The sequence below is a fragment of the Salvelinus alpinus genome, chromosome 17 (genome assembly GCF_045679555.1).
Source record: "Salvelinus alpinus chromosome 17, SLU_Salpinus.1, whole genome shotgun sequence".
NCBI lineage: Eukaryota > Metazoa > Chordata > Actinopteri > Salmoniformes > Salmonidae > Salvelinus > Salvelinus alpinus.
This window is the reverse complement of record NC_092102.1, coordinates 19869124-19884825: the sequence shown is the minus strand read 5'-3', so window position 1 is coordinate 19884825 and position 15702 is coordinate 19869124. Positions and strand designations below refer to the sequence as shown.

At 43.1% G+C, this 15702-nt stretch overlaps 1 protein-coding gene across 1 annotated transcript; it reads right to left on the bottom strand.

Annotated features, from left to right (window-relative positions):
* Positions 1–7580: 7580 nt before the first annotated feature.
* LOC139542404 (probable nuclear hormone receptor HR38) lies at positions 7581–14412 on the bottom strand. The gene is made up of 7 exons (XM_071347803.1): positions 13839–14412; positions 11373–12148; positions 10901–11030; positions 10640–10803; positions 10266–10468; positions 9827–10005; positions 7581–9534 (listed from the first exon to the last, which is right to left on the bottom strand). The coding sequence occupies exons 2-7, from the start codon at positions 12144–12146 to the stop codon at positions 9278–9280; spliced, it is 1707 nt and encodes a 568-aa protein (XP_071203904.1). The 5' UTR covers positions 12147–12148; positions 13839–14412; the 3' UTR covers positions 7581–9277.
* Positions 14413–15702: the final 1290 nt, after the last annotated feature.

Sequence of the window (15702 nt, the reverse complement as noted above, 5' to 3'; positions counted from 1 at the left end):
CCAAGGAAAAAGACACTTAATCAATTACAGTGGGGCAAAAAAGTATTTAGTCAGCCACCAATTGTGCAAGTTCTCCCACTTAAAAAGATGAGAGGCCTGTAATTGTCATCATAGGTACACTTCAACTATGACAGACAAAATAAGAAAAAAAATCCAGAAAATCACATTGTAGGATTTTTAATGAATTTATTTGCAAATTATGGTGGAAAATAAGTATTTGGTCAATAACAAAAGTTATTCTCAATACTTTGTTATATACCCTTTGTTGGCAATGACAGAGTTCAAACGTTTTCTGTAAGTCTTCACAAGGTTTTCACACACTGTTGCTGGTATTTTGGCCCATTCCTCCATGCAGATCTCCTCTAGAGCAGTGATGTTTTGGGGCTATTGCTGGGCAACACGGACTTTCAACTCCCTCAAAAGATTTTCTATGGGGTTGAGATCTGGAGACTGGCTAGGCCACTCCAGGACCTTGAAATGCTTCTTACGTAGCCACTCCTTCGTTGCCCGGGCGGTGTGTTTGGGATCATTGTCATGCTGAAAGACCCAGCCACGTTTCATCTTCAATGCCCTTGCTGATGGAAGGAGGTTTTCACTCAAAATCTCACGATACATGGCCCCATTTATTCTGTCCCTTACACGGATCAGTCGTCCTGGTCCCTTTGCAGAAAAACAGCCCCAAAGCATGATGTTTCCACCCCCATGCTTCACAGTAGGTATGGTGTTCTTTGGATGCAACTCAGCATTCTTTGTCCTCCAAACACGACGAGTTGAGTTTTTACCAAAAAGTTATATTTTGGTTTCATCTGACCATATGACATTCTCCCAATCTTCTTCTGGATCATCCAAATGCTCTCTAGCAAACTTCAGACGGGCCTGGACATGTACTGGCTTAAGCAGGGGGACACGTCTGGCACTGCAGGATTTGAGTCCCTGGCGGCGTAGTGTGTTACTGATGGTAGGCTTTGTTACTTTGGTCCCAGCTCTCTGCAGGTCATTCACTAGGTCCCCCCGTGTGGTTCTGGGATTTTTGCTCACCGTTCTTGTGATCATTTTGACCCCACGGGGTGAGATCTTGCGTGGAGCCCCAGATCGAGGGAGATTATCAGTGGTCTTGTATGTCTTCCATTTCCTAATAATTGCTCCCACAGTTGATTTCTTCAAACCAAGCTGCTTACCTATTGCAGATTCAGTCTTCCCAGCCTGATGCAGGTCTACAATTTTGTAGACAAAATTTGACAGCTCTTTGGTCTTGGCCATAGTGGAGTTTGGAGTGTGACTGTTTGAGGTTGTGGACAGGTGTCTTTTATACTGATAACAAGTTCAAACAGGTGCCATTAATACAGGTAACGAGTGGAGGACAGAGGAGCCTCTTAAAGAAGAAGTTACAGGTCTGTGAGAGCCAGAAATCTTGCTTGTTTGTAGGTGACCAAATACTTATTTTCCACCATAATTTGCAAATAAATTCATTAAAAATCCTACAATGTGATTTTCTGGATTTTTTTTCTTCTCATTTTGTCTGTCATAGTTGAAGTGTACCTATGATGAAAATTACAGGCCTCTCTCATCTTTTTAAGTGGGAGAACTTGCATAATTGGTGGCTGACTAAATACTTTTTTGCCCCACTGTATATAATCATTAACCAGATTACCCCAGATACCAGACTTCGATGAGTGATAACTCAGTTCTAGAATGTTGTCATTGATGAGAATTAATCTAAAAATATATTGACATTCAGAATTGACTTTGTTTAGACATCCAGCCTGTATTGTAGTTTCATGACAAATCTTCAAAGGCACAGTATTTATTGATTTGGAGTTCTACATGTATTTATCCAGTCTTGATTTATAGGATCCTTCCCACTATATATTTTTTGTTGTGGTTGTAATGTAACCTTTATTTAACTAGGCAAGTCAGTTAAGAACCAATTGTTATTTACAATGGCAGCCTACCCCGGCCAAACCCGGACTACTGTGCAACGCTCTGTAGGACTCCCAATCATGGCCGGATGTGATTCCGCCTGGATTCAAACCAGGGACTGTAGTGATGCCTCTTGCACTGAGATGCAGTGCCTTAGACCGCTGCGACACTCGGGAGCCCTATATCAATTAAAGGTTTATGGAAAAACTTCACATGTCCTCATGTGAAAACGTGTTTATTAAATATTCTACAGCTGTAATATCCTCGATCAAATCAAACTTTATTTATTTAGCACATTTATTGCAATAAATGCATTTCAAGATGTTCAAAGTCATGCATTGAAAGGCATGTGGCACTTTAAATCCTTCCTCTTGGCAGGTCTCTATAGCTGACATGGGGATTCTCTATACCACATGGGAATGCCTCAGTGGAGCTCATAAGTCTTGCCATGCAGCCTATTTTGTCGGTTCACAATATCAGGCATATGGATGTGGAATGCAAGTGGAGGAAACCAGCGGTGTCCAACCAGGTGCAATCAGTGGAGGACCTGTACCTGGCAGAAGACTACAACCTTCTGTCCCGAGAGCCCACAGAGCAGGATCTTCAGTGGCTAAGGAACAGTCTCTGTGGCAGGTTCAGTGGAATAGCATGTCTTCTTGAACAGGAGCCATAACAACCGCTACCCTTGCACCAACTCCAACAGGCACACCATGAGGAAAAGGAGGTTGACGGCCAGCAATTATGGAGCAGTGGTAAGGGCCAAGCGCGTTACTCCGCCGCTGCTAAAAAGGGTCCTCAGATCAGTCGTTGGATGGGGTGTTCTGTAAAGTGGGGCACAAATAACAAAGAGGAGGGCATCAAGGCATTCAAATGGCAACAGGCATGGATGTGAGAAGTCAGGGCTTTGTGGTCACCATAGCAGTGGTGGTGGTCAAGTGTCCCTATAGTGCAAGGGACATTACCATTGAATAGGCAGTTGAAAGGATTTCAATATCAAGGAGGGAGTTTTTTTTTTTTAAGTACCCCTTTTTCTCCCCAATTTCATGGTATCCAATTGGTAGTTACAGTCTTGTCCCATTGCTGCAAATCCCGTACGGAGTCGAGAGAGGTGAAGGTCGAGTGCCGTGTGTCCTCCGAAACAAGACCCAGCCATGCTGCACTGCTGCTTGACACAATGCTCGCTTTACCCAGAAGCCAGCCGCACCAATGTGTCGGAGGAAACATCGTACACCAGGCGACCGTGTCAGCGTGCATGCGCCCGGCTCGCCACAGGAGTCGCTAGAGCGCAATGGGACAAGGACATCCCAGCCGGCCAAACCCTCCCCTAACGACGCTGGGCCTATTGTGCGCGCGGCCGGCTGCGACAGAGCCTGGACTCAAACCAGGATCACTATTGGCACAGCTAGCACTGCGATGCAGTGCCTTGGACCACTGCGCCACTCGGGAGACCAAGAAGGAGGGAGGGTCTTATAGCCTCCATGAAGACTATCCTTAATGGCACCAGGTCCAAGGTCCGCATCACTGGAAGGGACACCTGCTTCTTCGTTGTAGGGACCACCAAAGTCTCAATCACCATCACCATCCAGCGTGGCAACCTCTGACAGACTCATATTGCTCCTCATGTTTTCAGGGTAGCCAATGGTCCAAAAATATTTCACAATTCATACACACACACACTACGCTCCCAGAATATAATACGTTTTGCTGAAAGCAGCCAACTAAAGTAATGTAGTTAACGAAAGTTCAATCACAAAGGCTGGTCTGAGTGCATGTCTTCAGTTTCATTTAGTAGGACAACAAAATTCACATAGCATTTTACATGGGAATTTACAGTGGGAATATACAGTGCCTTCAGAAAGTATGCAGATCCCTTGACTTTTTCCACATTTTGTTACTTACAGCCTTATTCTAAAATGGATTAAAATGTTTTCTTCCCCCCTCAATCTACACACAATACCCATAATGACAAAGCAAAACAGGTTTAGACATTTTTGCTAATTTATTAAAAAGTAACAACTGAAATATTACATTTACATAGGTATTCAGACCCTTTTCTAAGTACTTTGTTGAAGCACCTTTGGCAACAATTACAGACTTGAGTGTTCTTGGGTATGACGCTACTAGCTTGGCACATCTGTATTTGGGGAGTTTCTCCCATTGTTCTCTGCAGATCCTCTCAAGCTCTGTCAGGTTGGATGGGGAGCCTTGCTGGACAGCTATTTTCAGATCTCTCCAGAGATGTTAGATCGGGTTCAAGTCCGGGCTCTGTCTGGGCCACTCAAGGACATTCAGAGACTTGTCCCGAAGCCACTCCTGCGCTGTCTTGGCTGTGTGCTTAGGGTAGTTGTCCTGTTGGAAGGTGTACCTTCGCCCCAGCCCGAGGTCCTGAGCGCTTTGGAACAGGTTTTCATCAAGGATCTCTCTGTGCTTTGTTCCGTTCATCTTTGCCTCGATCCTGACTAGTCTCCCAGTCCCTGCAGCTGAAAAACATCCCCACAGCATGATGCTGCCACCACCATGCTTCACCGTAGGTTTCCTCCAGACATGACACAAAGAATTCAATCTTGGTTTCATCAGACCAGTGAATCTTGTTTCTCATGGTCTGAGAGTCCTTTAGGTGCCTTTTGGCAAACTCCAAGCGGGCTGTCATGTGCCTTTTATTGATGAATGGCTTCCGTCTGGCCACTCTAGCATAAATGCCTAATTGGTGGAGTAATGCAGAGATGGTTTTCCTTCTGGAAGGTTCTCCCATCTTCACAGAGGAACTCTAGAGCTCTGTCAGAGTGACCATCGGGTTACAGCTCTAGGAAGAGTCTTGGTGGTTCCAAACTTCTTCCATTTAAGAAGGATGGAGGCCACTGTGTCCTTGGGGACCTTCAATGGTGCAGAAATGTTTTGGTACCCTTCCCTAGATCTGTGCCTCGACACAATCCTGTCTCGGAGCTCTTCAGACAATTCCTTCGACCTCATGGCTTGGTTTTTGCTCTGACACGCACTGTCAACTGTGTGACCTCATAAAGACAGGTGTTTGCCTTTCCAAATCATGTCCAATCAATTTAATTTTCCACAGGTGGACTCCAATCAAGTTGATGAAACATCAAGGATGATCAATGGAAACAGGATGCACCGGAGCTCAATTTCGAGTGTCATAGCAAAGGGTCTGAATACTTATGTAAATAAGGTATTTCTGTTTTTTTTAAACCTGTTTTCGCTTTGTCATTGCTGAGGAAATGGTTTTATTTAATCAATTTTGGAATAAGGCTGTAACGTAACAAAATGTGGAAGGTACTGTATATCTGTGGATGTTTAAATTATGTCTTACCCCTAGAGTTAGAGAGTACATCACTTCCAGCACATCTCCTTGCTGAGGGTGGCGTTGATCATGCACTGCTTCTAGTGGGTTGAGCCTGATGTTCCGCATGTCACACCTCATGTCTAAAACGTAGGGAAAAGGGGTAATAAAGTCAAAATGTCGATGCATCTACAAATTCAATGTTTTACACAATATTGTATCATATTTGATGAGTAACTGACCTGTCCGTCCACATGCTCGATCCGCTGTAGTCTCTACAACTGGACGCTCGCGCTCGGATCACACTGGCACAGGATGTCCATGCACCGGATGGCCTGAGGGATGCACTCCTATTAGACTGGAAAACAAAGAGACATTTGGTCAGTGGTGGGTCTTTTTCAATGCCGTATCAACATCTTTATCTGGATGGAAAATTAATTATCATAACACAAACACACCTTGGACAATGTGACAAGTGGTCCCTCAACACTCAATCCTCATGCGTTATTGTTTGTTCTTTTTTCCCAATCAACAGTCTGGATCTTTCTCTTCTGCCATGGTAGATGAGCTACATTTTATGGTAAATACAGGGCCATTTCTCTCTCACCGGAAAATGGCAGCTACAGACCAGAGTATTGTCACTGGGTTTTCCGGTGTTGTGCTGAAAAGCTCCCCCCTGCCAAACAAGAAGTTTATTCTATAGAAAGTATTTGACTGATGTGTGCCACAAAATTAAGGAAATTAGAAGGGGCAGAGGATTTAGGAAAGGCTATTTTCTTGCCTGCAGAAATTCTCTCCCTCCCTTCTATTTTGGGTCTGCAAGGCCTGGCACACGTCTGAATAATTTTGGTAGCTCATGTTGACCAGTAGTGTGTGCCACAGAAAGTTTCTGGTAGGTGGGAGCTTTTCTGCACAACACCGGCCTAACGTTACCTAGCAAGTTTGACTACATGAACGGTGAGTAAACGTTAAATAGCTAGCTAAATAACCCTTCCCTGGTGAACTAACGCTTACTAGCATTTCACAACGTGAAAAGTAGCTGGCTAGCTCACTAAAGACTTGTCAATAAAAAGGTCACAACAGTCATTATGCTGGCTTTCTTTTTACTTGTAAGGAAGGTAACGTGCGTTGAACCTAATTTATGATTGAATCATACAGTTTTATGTATAGACTATCCCGTGTTTAATGAAAGGTATCCAATCACAAGTGAGAGAAACCATTGACATATGAGACAGATCTGGGTTGGCCATACACAGAATCCAGAAAGCTATACACTCTTAGAAAAAAAGTGCTATCTTGAACCAAAAAGGGTTATTTGGCTGTCCCCATAGGATAACCCATTGAAGAACCCCTTTTGGTTCCAGGTAGAACCCTTTTGGCTTCCATTTATAACCTTTTCCATTGAGGGTTCTACATGGAACCCAGGAGGGTTCTATCTGGAACCAAAAAGGATTCTCCTATGGCGACAATCACAGAACCCTTTTGCAAGATTTCACTAGACGGACCCTGACATGGAACCCCCAAGGTAAACTGATGTACTATCCAGGCCCAATGTACTATCCAGGCGCCCAAAGCTAATCCTGGCAATGGTGACTGTGTCCTGTTGATTTCATCACCTTATATTTTGTTGGCACAATGTGCCTTGCAAAGCCCCATTGGAGGCATAAGATGGATGGACTGATGGCCCATATACTGTATGTGCCAATATGAACACTTTGTACAACCAGCTTGATTACACCGATAGCAAGTAACTGCCAGCAGACTCATTTGGACCATCTCCAGTGCAATCTCTACAAGTAGCACCATCGGCCTAATGCCTAGAAGGCTTTTTATCAATGCTTGAAGTGGACTAAAATAGGTGTTGGTACTCATTTAATCAGACCTAAATTCACACTACTGGACTTTCAGGCTGTGAAAAATAGAGAAAGAAATAGAGAGAACAACAATTATATTAGAGAGAACAATTCTGTTACAGAACTATTAAAAAAAAAATGGTATATGGAGCTGCAGCGTTAAAGATGAACAATTCTGTCTATGTAAAAAATGTAATGCCCAAAACTAAATAAGATTGTATCACAATACATATGAAATGTTAAAGCCACAGACTAAGATTTCCAGAAATTTCAAATAAGGAAGTACTGTAATCCTCTTGATTTTGAAAAATATGACTCACGTTATCGTAACTACGAACCTATTACTAAATGTTGTATGTTTTTGCAGGCAAAGGAAACTGTGAACAAATTATGTACAATAGCTTTAAATCAAGTTGATAATTTCTTGAGCACTTTAATCATTTTATAATCAAGTGCTCTTTACATCTGGAAATGTCATTGTTATGCTGGTGAATGAGGACCCAAAAGCGACGTAATAGAAACAGAGTCTTTATTCCAGTATTAAACAAACAATGATTCTCCTGGATATTATCAAAGGTAAATCCAAAACAGGAAACTGAAATCCTCTCGTCAGTAGAGAGGAACGACTGGAGACGCGACCACAGACTGCAGGTCGCTTCAGGAAGGCACAGGCCGTAGCTGACATAGACACCTGCTCACACGCAGCATCTGAAGAAGGCAAAAACACGACAGGGCGGAACAAGGACACAGAACAGCAAACAACAAACAAGAATCCGACAAGGACAGAAGCGGAAAACAGAGGGAGAAATAGGGACTCTAATCAGAGGGCAAAATAGGGGACAGGTGTGAAAGAGTAAATGAGGTCGTTAGGAGAATGAGAAACAGCTGGGAGCAGGAACGGAACGATAGAGAGAGAGAGCGAGAGAGGGAGGAGGAGAGAGAGGGATAGAAAGAGGGAAAGAACCTAATAAGACCAGCAGAGGGAAGCACAGGGACAAGACATGATGATCAAAGACAAAACATGACAGTCATGGACTGCACATCTTGCATATTGTGTCTTTAAGTAACCCATGCTAATTTAAAGACATTCATTGTCATGTATTACACAGAAATAGTCACAATAAGCTATGTATAATATTCATAGAAGCAAAAACCAATAATACGGTTGTAATATTTGTTTGAGCTGTTCAATCATAGCTGCCATATTTCAGTGATATTTGCACAACATTACTGACAAATATAGCATAATCTTCATGATAATCAGCACTATCTCCAATTGGTAGGTCAGGGAACCTTCTCAGATTTCCTTATGATTGTAACATGTTTCAGTCACAATGCTACAGTCGATTCATTGTGTATATGCAATAACACCATTATAATACCAGTACAATCTTGAACCTGAATCTTAAAAAGACCATAGCTAAGGCATAATATACAAACTTTGATGTTATAGTAAGACGATGCAGTCATAGGGCCTGTGTAAATGTAATACATTCCTTTATGTTGATCAGAATCTACTGTATAGATTCTCAATTATAGCACAGCATGGTGGTATTTAAGTTGTTAACAGTCTGCTTTTGGTTCATGGTCTTTAAAAAAAATATATATATATATATATATATATATTGAATGTTTAAAACATACAATATACTTGCAGTGAAGCCGCTCAACAACTACATCACATCAGTCATCTAACAGATCTCCCACAAGGTCTGCTTGTTTGTTTTCTAAATTGATATAAAAATAGAATTATGTATGTATAAAACAACTATTCTGTAGATATTCCCTCTCCATTACACTACTGAAGCTGTGTGTAAATGAACCACGTCCACCTCACCTCCCACAGTTGACCACTGTCAACCATTTTAGTTGTGGATCATTGGTGGCACACTAACAGTTAGTGCACACTCAAAGCCATAAGTCTGAAATACTGCACTAAAACAAGGAAAACTATTTCAATGATAACATCACCATACTACAGCCATTGCTAATGAACGAGAGAGGCCAATTTTTCCTCAAGTACGATAGTGCTTGAATAGCTTCATACCTTTTTAAGTCTTACAGTATAATTCAGTACTTTCACGTGAAATCTTTGGGAGTATAGTTTCCTTAATTTGTCCCTACTCAACACTGAGACCGCTTGATCATTTGACGTCCCTTTATCTTCCCTTTAGCAGCACAAGTGCACAGTCGGTATTGTCTTTTCTCGCTCTCATAAAGGCAGAACATCCATGGTCATTCTGTCAACTATGGGGGGTGGTGGGACCAAGTCCTCAAGCTTGAGATAGAAGATGCGTTGCAGGCCCTGGGTGCAGAGAGTCCGTAGCTCGGGCAGTTTTCCCAGAAGGCGGGAGAGGTAGTTGGGCCCAGTGGTGTCGGGGGCGCAGCTGGAGACGTGATCTCTGAGACAGGTGATTAGCTGGCTCTGGAACTCCTCCACCCGCTTTGGATCCTTCAGGCCGTGGCGGTCTGTGGAGAATCAGGAGACAGAAAGGGCATGAGTGTGTGACCAGGTAAAGCAGAGTGAACACCAAAAAGAGGTCATTTTTAACATTATTCTGTAACACAATAACATTATGTAGGTCTATGTGTCAAGATTCATGCATATTCAGCTTGTTCAGGCAGCTCAGGTTAGGGTGAGCATAAAGATTGACTGCAGGCTCTATGTTGCAACCTCATACTGTACTGGTTTATGGTGTCATATCTCTATTAGCACAGCCTGGCAGACTGACGTGTAAGCATAGGTGGGTTGAGCTCTCACCAGTGATTATGACCAGAGTTGTGAGGCAGGAGAAGGATGACACATCCAGGTTCATGCGGTGCAGGCTCTGGGAGAAGTTCATGATGGAGTCTATCCAGTCACCGAAGCCCCGTATACACTGCATCCGGTGAAGAACCATGCCATTGCAGAAGATCAGCTTGTCCGTCTCAGGGTTGGACCTTGGGAAGAGAATATAATAGGGATGATTAACTTTTTTTTGGGGGGGGGGGGGTCCATGTTTGTTATAGCAAAAATATCTGCACAATGTTAGTTTGTGGGTGCAATCAATCCAGTCATATCCATAATGTATGTACTGTATAATCATAGCAATACAGCGAGTAATGTGAAAACAACAAAGCCATGGCTCTGATTATGCAAGCTGGTCTTTTTGGAGCGTTTAATTTTTTTAACAGTGATAACATTTGGTTCTTCTTTTCACCTGTATGCTAGTCGCAAGATGAACAGTTCTAAGAAGGCTGACTCTAGTAGCAGCTCCTGGTCCTCGGAGCAGAAGGAGGTGAACCCAGGGATGCTCTCAGCCCACTTTCTGATCACGTCCATGGACTCCGTGAGGAGGTTGTAGAACTGTTTGATGGCACAAGTGTCCTCTTTCTCTGACAGACTGGCCACAGTCTCCTGGTACTGAATTAGAAAGGAAGGATAGAAGTTAGTTCTTAGTTCCATTAGGGGAATGCCCTGCATTCTCATGGTTCTATTTAGGCTCTATCCTTAGAAACGGTACCAACAGTGACCTAATAACCCCCAAAAACAATAATAGATAGACCACAATGGAGAATTTTCAGTTGTCCTTACCTTGGAGTAGTCCAGTTTCCCAACACCAGAGTTTGATTCAATATATTCTCTCACAAGAGAGGCAATGATGTCGACTCGAGACACAGCAGACGATAGGCACTGGACTGCTTTTGGCTTGGAGGGCAGACGACCTCTTCGACCTTTTAAGCTATCTGTTCTCACAACTTCGAGAGAGAGAGAAATTGATAATGTCTTAGCAACTGAGAAAGAACAGTGGTTATGGTGAGAGATGTGGTAGTAAAATGAATCTGAAGGGCTCACCTTCTTTCACCATGCCTACTGCCAGGCACTTCTGGAAACGACAGAATTGACAGCGGTTCCGTCGCCGCTTGTCAACTGGACAGTCCTTGTTGGCAAGGCACACGTATTTAGATTTTTTCTGTACAGTACGCTGCAAAGCACACAGAAAATAAGCTTAGCTATGGTAGCTCAGTCTCTATACCAGTCCAGCAATGGCGATGCATGTATAAAATGTGTTTTGCATTGAATAAAAATGTATTAGACATGGTGCTTGACTTGGGTAGGAGCTCACCGGAGCTGAGTACCGACACCAGCATTTGTCTACTGCTACTCTTTTAGAATATAAGCTCAAAAGTATTGTGAAGCTCATGCACCTAAATATTAACAGTACCGGCACCCAAAATGAGTACCGGCACCTTTTTCAGTTCAAGTCAAGCACTGACACCCAGTTATGGAAAGAAATGAACTGAAGAGAAAGGAAAAAGCTTCTCACCTTGAAAAAACCTTTGCAGCCCTCACATGTGCGAACCCCATAGTGCTGGCAGGAGGCGTTGTCCCCACAAACAGCACAGAGACCCTCGTTTTCAGTAGGGCTGTGCGGTTTCGCAGACATTCTCCCTTCAATGAGGCCTGAGACATCTAGGGTGCCTGGATCCTGGGTTAGAGGGGAGAAGGACAGGGGGAAGGGGTGCTGCTGGCCCAGAGAGAAGGGGTCTTGCTCAGCCAGCTGGGGCTGTGGCTGGCCCAGAGGAGACAGATCCTCCACTGAGCCGGGACAGAAGGTGAAGAAAGAGGATGGCTGTGTTAATGCAGTCTTATCAGCCACCCAGCTACCCGGGTTGGGAGAGTATGGACCGAAGGCCGAGTCCCAAACTGACGCAGGCTGGGTCTGGAAACCTGGAGTACAGGGAGACTGGGCTGACACAGGGCTGCCGAAAAAGTCAGAGCCACCAGAAGACAGGGCTTCGTCGAAGTAGCTCAGGGCCAAGGTGCCAGGGTAGCAGCCGTAAACCTGGAAGTCATCCATTTTGAAGAGCGGCTCAGGGTCCGAGGCGGTGGTAGGAGCTGTGGCAATCTGACAGGCATTAAACTCACCAGCGTAAGTGCCCACCAGGGAGTTGATGCTAGTCAGGGAAGGGGCAGAGAGCTGGTCCGCATGACTACTCACATCCATAGCTAACCTGGAGGTAAGGTCCAGGCTCAGAGATTCTGAGTTGTAGAGGCTGTTCTCATAAGGCTGAGCTCCATGTGGGGGGACATTATTCATTTCTGTGGATTCAAGGTGCAGACAACGATCTGTGAGAAAATGGACTATGGCAATTTTACAGAGGGTCTGTGTGAGTTTACTTTAGGAGATACTACAATCTTCTAGAAGCTAGTCATGAGTTTGGAGTGGACATCCTGTTCCCCTGGGTTGCCAATCCCTGAATAGAGAGGACTGTCAAATATAGGTCATCGAAAGGCTTCAAATAAATTAACTTCAGGTTCCAGGGTAAATTGGTAAAATAAATGTACTTGGGTGCCAGATTTTCTGTCCCCTCCCCTGCAGGACAAGCCACATAACTTGTATAACTGTCCCCCTCCTCCTAGCATGTAGTAGGTGCTCCTACCCACCGTGCTCCCACCCATCCAGGACATTACTCAAAAACGGTACCTGAGGAAGTCCCACAGCATCATCAAGGACCACACACACCCCAGCTACGAGCTGCTTAGTCCCGTACTGTCGGGCAGATGATATGTCTGTCTCTGATACCAACAGGCTCGGAGACAGTCTCTATCTACAAGCCATCAGACTGCTGAACACTTGAACTGGACTGACCACATGCTCTGATTCTCTTCACCTTAGCACACATGCACTCACTCACGCACACACCCACACAGACATGCACACATCCACACCAGCTGCTACCAGACTCTTATTATGATTGCTAAATCCTGCAAAATTTAAACCCTTGCCCTCCAATCCCCCCTTCCCAAAAAACGTGTAAATATTGGACTATAATTTGTGCCTTCCTGTATTAAACGTATGCTAACTGTTTTCTATTCTACTGAGCTATTTACTTTGTCGTATTCTTATCTTTTATTACATATTTCTTATTGTTGTTGCATTGTCGAGAAGGAACCTACAAGTAAAAATTTTGTTGGAGGGTGTATACATACCACTAATAAAACTTGAAACTTGAAAAAGGCAGTCTGAGCCTCCCTGACTGCCCATAGATTCTGAGAAAGCATAGTTAAGTGTTTTCGTGAACTACATCTCCATTATCTGGAAATCCTTGAAGTTTAAAAACACACCAAACTACATGTCTGACACATCTGAAGGGGTTGGCTTTCAGAGCTGGGACTCAAATGAAGGAAGAGGAGTGTAGAACCCCTACTGAATGTAACAGACTGATTTGAATGTCTGTCAGCACAACTAAAGTGGGGGAGACTCTGTATCTGTGTCCTTGTAGCCACACTAGTATGCTTTTATCTGACTGTTACATTGCTTTATAAATAGTGTAGCTGGCAGTGCATTAGATTAGGACACAGAAGGTGCACAACAGAGGAACTATGTGGGAACACCTGTAGTACCTCATACCGGTCTTAACAACTTATCCACTACGTGCTGACAGGTGCATGCAGCATTCTTATAACTGAATAACAGTATTAACATACCGTATGATTGTATAATGATAATTTGTTGTTATTTTTGACTTACCTTGCAGCAATTGACTGGCAAATATATTTCTGACTAACTTTTATTTTATCTCCCATCAACTGTGGATGGCATGCCCCTCCAGTTCTAAGGTATTTTGCATTTATGCCTTTTTAGATTTATGCATCTCAGGACAAAATGGTTCTAATGTCAATAATAAAGGAAATAGCAAGGATGATTCATTACCTAAATAAATGTACTTAGAGAATGCACTGTAATATCATACTGAAAGCAATACCTGAAAGCTGAGAGCTTGCTTACCTGTTTATATCTCACTAGTATTTTAAGCAATATCCGTAGTTACCTTGCATCTGAAGTTGCTCTGTAGTTCTGTTATTGAGATCTTGGGAACAGATTTATACAATATATTTTATTTTACCATTACGTCAGAGGGACGCCCCCTTTAATGGGGCTTTCAAGACAACTGGGAACTCGGAAGAATACGAGGTGAAATCATGACGTCAGTGATCTTTAGGACGGAAAGCCGGAGCTCTAGAAAGAGGCCCGAGTTCCCGAGTTGGAATTCCTAGTTGGATGATCGTTCAAAACGATTTTTCCCAGTCGGAACTCGTTTCTTTCAGAGTTCCCAGTTGTCTTGAACGCACTGAAGTCGGAAATCGGAGTTCCCTGTTGTTTTGAGCGCAGTGTAATTTCCCATACAAGCAATGCAGGGGCGAGGATCTGAAGCCAATCAGCTCGTATTCAGTCAGACGTCCTTTCAAGTGACGCGCTTGCGGGATTCCATTGATGCAAACGTCCCCAGAGTCATATAATCCACATTTGCTACAAACACAGTGAGAGAGGAAAAAAATAATATATATAGAAAAACAGATAACTTTACGCAGAGCAAAACAAAACAGCAACTTTCGATGACACAAAACAACTTTCAGTCGCTCTTTGGTCAATTATAACAAACATAATCAGGTATACTCGCTTAAACAAAATGAGGAAGCAGCGACAAACGAAAAACATTTATTGCATTTTTACCCAATTTTAAAGATAGGTGGTAAAATGGTGTTGATTCGGCCAATCAAAGATGATAGATATGACAAATGGGCACCTTTATCACACCTGCTTACCTCAGCCTGGTTTAACTTAGTTGTACTAGCCTATATGTATGCTTGTCATGTCAGTATTTCCTTTCCCTTGACACATGTTTTGCTGCTACAGTGACTATTCTTGGCCATTACATGCTGATAAAGGTCAATTATATTGTGTATACATATATATATATATATATATATATATATATATATATATATATATATTTTTTACTGTCATTCATAATGTCACATGTACCATATAGTACATGTGCAGGAGAGGCAGTCGAAGAGGATGTGGTGAACTAAAACTTGTAATGGAGAGGCACATTTTGTATTTTTTTATTTATCCTTTATTTAACTAGGCAAGTCAGTTAAGAACAAATTCTTATTTACAATGACAGCCTACCCTGGCCAAACCCAGACTACGCTGGGCCAATTGTGCGCCGCCCTATGGGACTCCCAATCACGACCGGATGTGACGCAGTCTGCCCGGGTGTGGTGCAGCCTCCATGCAGGCAGACCTTATGTACATAGTATCTCAGTGTCAGTCTGGGGCCTAGTCTCCGACATTATGAACATACTGTAGTCTCGGTGATGGGCTCAAATCACACAATCCAGGCAGGCTGTTATATATATCCTTTCCACGCCTGGAGTTCGAATTTCCTTATGTAGGGGAGTGGGGTAAATTGAGACATTCAGCATCACTCCGTCAAGGGAAATATAGTATTCTTTCAAACAAAGATATCTACATATATTTCAGGATGTTGCGTATCCCTGGAAATAATCAGAATACATGTAAACATTACAGTTTTGAAAACATAGCTTGTCCAGACTCTTATGACTGCTAAACACTGCACAATGTAAACACTTGCCCCCAATCCCCCCTTTCCCCAAACACATGCTTTTCTGTATTATACTTATGCTAAATGTTTATTCTATTCTACTTAGCCATTTAGTGTTCTTATATTTTATTATTTATTGTGTCTTGGCACAACTTACCCTGGGTATGGGGTAAGTTGAGCATAGGGACAGGGTAAGTTGAGTTGGCTACAAATGTATGTACAGAATTAAATATTACCACT